This window comes from Bubalus kerabau, chromosome 9, assembly GCF_029407905.1.
Source record: "Bubalus kerabau isolate K-KA32 ecotype Philippines breed swamp buffalo chromosome 9, PCC_UOA_SB_1v2, whole genome shotgun sequence".
NCBI classification, from domain to species: domain Eukaryota; kingdom Metazoa; phylum Chordata; class Mammalia; order Artiodactyla; family Bovidae; genus Bubalus; species Bubalus kerabau.
The window spans coordinates 50,250,693-50,256,692 of NC_073632.1; the positions used below are offsets into that span (position 1 = coordinate 50,250,693).

Genomic DNA, 6,000 nt, shown 5'->3' on the forward strand with positions numbered 1-6,000 from the left:
GGGGTTGGGGAGCGTCTGCACTACACCCTGGGGGCACCACTCAAGGGAGGCCAGATGGGACCACAGGTTTCTCAGAGCAGAACAGCCACTTAGTCTTATACCGAAGGCACGTTTGTCCCATCTGTTCCCTCACTTGGCCTTTATCAGGAGTCCTGTTTTCTCGCCCGTCTATTTGTCTGTGCATTCAGCAAACATTGGTAACACACCTACAATGTGCCAGCAAGCTAACAGTGCCTATTCTTAAGCTGCTTTGAGGATTAAATGAAAAAATGCACAGTGCCTGGCTTGAAGATGGCCTTTGGTTAGCAGGCATTTGTATCATTATTTAGGAGATTCTAAAATATATAAAGATGGTAAATTTTTTTCACTGGTAATGATTAGTATTTTATCTGCCAAGCCTTCTGTGTCATGGTTACAATTGTTGCCGTAACCAGTTACCACAAATGTAGTAACTTAAAATGACAGAAATTTCTTATCTTACAATTCAGTGGGTCAGAAGTCTGACAGGGGTCTCTCTAAGAGAAGACCATGGTGTTGGTGGGGCTGACATCTTTCTGGAAGCTTTAGGAAGAATTCATTTCCTTGCCTTTTCAGCATCGAGATCCACCTTCATTCTTGGCTCCTATCTTCCCGTCCTCATCCTTGGAGCCAACAACATCAAGCTGAGTCCTTCTCAAGCCGCCAGCTCTTTGGTTCTTTATTCTGATTTCTTCCTCCACTTCTGAGGACCCTCTGATTGTATTGTCTCCCTCCCTCTCCGATAATCCAGGACACTCTTTCTATTTTAAATGCAGCTGGTTAGTAGCTTAATTCCATCTGCAGCCTTAATTCCCAGCTTTCAGGGACTAGGACATAGACATCTCATGTGAAGGAAAGGGAGCATTCTTCTACCAGCATTACCATTTTTTTTTCTCCTTGTCTTTTATTTTATTTGAAATGAAGCTCACAAAAATCATACACTCAGACCTGGAGAGGATCGTCATCTCACCCAACACTCATATTTTATTAGGGATATATTTGACTTCAGTTAACAGTGGGGACTTGAGAGCAAGGACTGCAGAGGGATGATGTTTAGACAGATCTGAGTGGGAGGACTCTGGCTTCCTTCCAGCATGAGAGGAGTCAGCAGAAGTCTAGGCAGTGGGTAAAGAGAGGCAATGAGGCCCCTGGGAGGGCTCACAGATGAGCTTTGCCTTGCTACCAAGGACATGGAGTGTGAGTGACAGAGAGTAGGTGCTTCTCTGGCTGAACGGCTGGCTGGTTAGAGGAATGGGAGGGGCTGATAACACTTGAAGTTATGTGAGTCCTGAATGTGCCTCTTCTTCCCACCCGAGCACCTAAAATCTCCACCCTCTCTCTCTAGTGATCTGAAAGTAGCACTATAGATGAAGGAGGAAACCCAGCCTTACTAAGTTTGTGAACTCAGCATGCAGTCTGGATGGGTTACCATTTTCAGAGACAAATGGGAGCAATTTCAGGACCTCAAAGGATTGGCTTTCCCTCAGTATGTGTTTGTGCTAAACCCTGGGATGAAGCAGGTGCATTCTTTAGTTGTGTGCCACCTAGTATTCTTGACAGGGTCGAAAAGCACCTGAAATCCCTTTTAGATTGTCATTAGCAATTTGATAATCCGTTGAAAGCTGGTGGGCTTGCCAAGAATAGAAACCAGCAATTAGGATGATGAATGGAAGTCAGGGCCTTATACCAGTGCCTGGAATGGAAAGGGAACCACTAGTTTCAGGGTCTCATGAGATGATACTTTGTCTTAGTTCAGGCTGCTGTAACAAAGTACCGTAGACTGAGTGGCTTATGAACAACAGCAATTCATTTCTCAGTTCTGGAGGCTGGAAGTCCGAGGTTGGGTCGCCATCAAGGTCGGCTTTCAGTGAGAGCCCTCTTTCAGGTTTTGGACTGCTACCTTCTCATTTCACGAGGACACTAATCCCATTCAAGAGGGCTCCACCCTCATGGCCTATGCACTTTCCAAACTCACACCTCAAAATACCATCACTTGAGGGTTAGGATTTCAACATATGAATTTGGGGAGCAGTTGGGGAGGACACATTCAGTCCACTGAAGCTTTCTCGCTCCTACAGCCCTAGATTGGATAAAGAGGTAAACATATGCATGGTATTGGGAATATGGCTGGGATTAGGTTAGATTCCTTCTATCAGGAGAGAGCAGGAATATGAAAGATCCAGTGGATCATGACCCCAGGGCGAATGTGGCACGACGAGCACATAGTATTTGTGGGCTTTCGTTTATTTTTTGAAGATACTGCTGTGGGACCAGGAGAATATACATCCAAGTAAATCCGTATTCCCTTACCTTATTTCCTGACCACACTCTCACCGTGGCCACTATTTGATTACTTTGACCACCTTCTGGGTTTTCTCTTTTCTCATCCTGTTCCACCAGGAGATTGATGGCAATGCCCTCTTGTTGCTGAAGAGTGACATGATCATGAAATACTTGGGCCTGAAGCTGGGGCCTGCACTGAAACTCTGCTACCATATTGATAAACTGAAGCAAGACAAGTTCTGAAGGTGTTTAAAAGACACAAGCAAAGTCCAGACAGCAGAATCTCCAGACCATCTGCCTTACCAACATCACCACCATCACAAGGACTCTCTTCTGAAAAAGAACTGTCACAAAGGCTTGGTCTTTTTTTTTTAAAATAAAACTCATAGTTCTTGACCTTTTAAAAAATTCAACATGGCCCTTTTGAAAGGTTCCTCTGTTTTAATGATTTGCCAAAAAATTACCCAAAAAAGGCCCATTATTTTTTAATATTTCTAGTTGGTTCGTTGCTCTTAGGGTAGGTCCTGTTTTTATAATGAGAGTTTGGGGAACTGAAGGCTATCACCCAAGGAGGACCTTGGAGATTTCCAAGCATGTGGGAAGAACCTTTGTCTCCGCAGGCTCTGTGGGGATGCCCACCACAGCAGCCCCCCGTCTTTAACTCTGACCTGGAGACCTATCATTGTCAACCTTGCTTGATTCAGCTCTGGAAGCTGTCTTTTGAGGATAAATGCCTCACCTTGCACTATCCGGAAAACTTGAATTCTTTTGCTCTCTGAAAGAGAAGAAGAAAAAAAATCTTTTCTATTCCTAGTTATCTGAAGTACTGTGTTGCCCCACTAGGGGGCAGACTGCCAATGTAATTTCAGGACCCTCACTGCAGCAGCCTGATATTCAGTACCCAGTGGATGAATTAGGGTTTCTGGGAACAAGATCTAGCCTACACAGACACAGAGAATTTATTCCACAGTCAGCACCACAGATTGCAATGTGGGAAGAAACCATCTTCTAGAGGGTTCTTGTTCATAACCAGTCATTATCGACTGACTGAGATGCACAAGCAGCAAAGGCAAAAATTTGGAAGCACGTTCTTCCCAGATGGGGCTTTGGAGTCCCTTCTCTTCCAGAGTCCTTACTGAGGTGTCAATGTATTGGCGCACCATAGACTCTTAGTGACATTTAGCCACAGCGTTTCTTTCAAAAAGAAAAAAGATATCTCAACTAAGCTTTGAAATCGGAAGGTGTTGATTTCTAGTTACACTGTGGGATTATATTGTTGTATCTGTGGCTAATTTTAATAATAATAGCATGTACACAGACATGCTATTATTGGGTTTAATTCAATTTACAAATCGGTTTTCTTTTCTCACTCTGGAATAATAGAAAAAAATTGATTTCTACCCCTTTGCAGCTGTGTCCAGGGAAGGGCAGTGAATCCACAATTTACTAGGCAGAAGGGGAATCGCATCTCCATTCTTCTTATCTTTTCCTTTCTCTCTTTCCCTGTCTCCTTTTTCCTTCCTCTCTCACTGAATAGGAAACATATCTTCAAAATGAATTTGCCTTTGCCATGGGCATATCCTCTTCTGTAAAAAAAAAAAAAGAAAAGAAAAAGAAATCCATATTGTTGGACATGAGGAGATGAATCTTAGACTTTGTGTTCCCTGGGAGGGGGAGGATCAACGATAACTCCAGACCTCCCTTGGCCCAGTGATCAGAAAAGGCACACCGTCCTCAGGATTCAACCTGGACAGGTGTCTCTGGTGAGTAGAGCAGGAGGTGAGTGCAGCCTCCCACCCCTCTACTAGGACTTCCCTGGAGGCTCAGTGGTAAAGAACCCACTTGCCAATGCAGGAGACGTGGGTTCGATCCCTGGGTTGGAAGATCCTCTAGAGAAGGAAATGGTAACCCACTGCAGTATTCTCGTCTGAAAAATCCCATGGATAAAATCCCTAAGAAACCTCCCATGCCATGCTCTTAGACCCATTTAATGAGTGATATTTGAGGAAGCACATCAGAGCAGAATCCTTTTTAGACACACAAACAGTGGCTGACTTAAAGTGCAACAGAGAAGGGACAAAGGAGAATGTAAAGGACAGAGGAGAATGTCCTAAAACTGCCCACAAAGCCGAGCTGGAGTTATCAGGCTACAGAAGAGCTGAATGTCTGTCGGTCCCGGCCACTGACTAAACTATCCTGAATCAGGCCTTGGGACAGCGTCTTCAAGATTTTGAAGCAATAAATTGACTCTGTCTCTTTAAGTTTGCTCATCGTAAAGTGCTCACAGCTGGTCTGGAATTAAATAGTCTCTCTCAGAAAACCATGGGGAGTGTATATATTCAGAACAGCCAGGATGAAAGCAGTGAGATCCAGAAAAATTCCACCACAACCCATGTTCCTCGCTCCAAACCCACTGAGACTTGTGGTGCCTCTTCCATCAACATATACCCAGTACACTGTTGTTTGCTAAGGCATGTCCAGGTCTTTTATGACTCCACGGACCGTAGCCTGCCAGGCTCCTCTGTCCATGGGAATTCCTAGGCAAGAATACTGGAATAGGTTATCGTATCCTTCTCCAGGGGGTCTTCCCAACTCAGGGATCAAACTCGCATCTCCTGCATTGGCAGGCGGGTTCTTTACTACTGAGCCACCTGGGAAGCCCTGTACCTCATACAGAAACTTTCAAAACTTTCTACCATTCTTGCTAGTGCTTCCCTTGGCATAAAAATACCGACATTGGCGCCACCAAGTGAAAATCATCCTCAAACAATATCGAGGAGACACTTGGAGGAGTTTTCAGGGGAGAGAGATTTTTCCACCTTGAGAAAATTGGGTCCATGTTTATGTGCATCTGCTCTCACAGAGGTGCTGTCTTATTTTGCTTTAAACTTTAAGCAGGACAGATTGCTGCAGCCATGATATTTAAGGTTTGACTTTTAAAAAATCTCATTACTCTTAAAATGAATGCTGCCACATCAGAGAATAACCCAGGGAGGAAATTCTTCCTTGCCTGTTTTTACACTGAAATGCAATTAGCTGGCCAAATTATTGTCGTCAATCCTGCAATTATAATTAATTTTCACCCTTTTCAAAAATCTTGTCAAACCAGGCAGATAAATAGCTTAGCAAATGTAAAACATGCCGGGCCATCTCCTCTACATGGACCTTATGGAGTCAGGCCATGTGTGTCGCTCTGATCCAAATGGGAGCTTATTTGGGGGGAGGCCTTGCGCTTGTACAGATGTGGTACTTGTTATTCCATGGCGGTAGCTTCGCTTCAGGTTGTGGTGAATAATGATATAGTTTTGCATAATTTCAAATTAGAGTATGTGTGTGCGTGGGCGTGTGCGTTCATGTTCGAAACATTTCCAATTATACTTGTCTGTTAAACACTTAGAAAAAAATCTGAGACGATTTTATTGCCTAAGGCATTTAAAATATTTTATAAAGCACATTATTCCTTTTGTGAAGATTTTAGGTGAAAGATGTGTATTTCGTGTGTGTGTGTGTGTGTGTGTGTGTGTGCGCGCGCGCGTGCACGCACGCAGGCACATGCGTACTTCCTGGCAGTGCAGTGGGAAGAGCCTTTGAACGTGGCTGGGAAGGTATCAGCTCTCGCATTTGCTTTGTTTCTAATGCCTTCCCAGTTCTATAGCACTGAGGTAGAACCCGCCCCAGGCAGCAGGGTGCACCCTGGAG

The 6,000-nt window shown here is 44.2% G+C and overlaps 1 protein-coding gene across 2 annotated transcripts in view; it reads left to right on the plus strand.

Moving 5' to 3' along the window:
• The window catches only part of SCML4 (Scm polycomb group protein like 4), a 40,430-nt gene extending 37,711 nt beyond the window's left edge, over positions 1 to 2,719 (plus strand). For both annotated transcript variants that reach the window (XM_055535282.1, XM_055535281.1), the window contains one exon: positions 2,419 to 2,719. In XM_055535282.1, coding sequence (XP_055391257.1) covers positions 2,419 to 2,544 — 126 coding nt within the window. In that variant the 3' untranslated portion in view covers positions 2,545 to 2,719. The remainder of the gene's footprint in view (positions 1 to 2,418) is intronic.
• Positions 2,720 to 6,000: the final 3,281 nt, after the last annotated feature.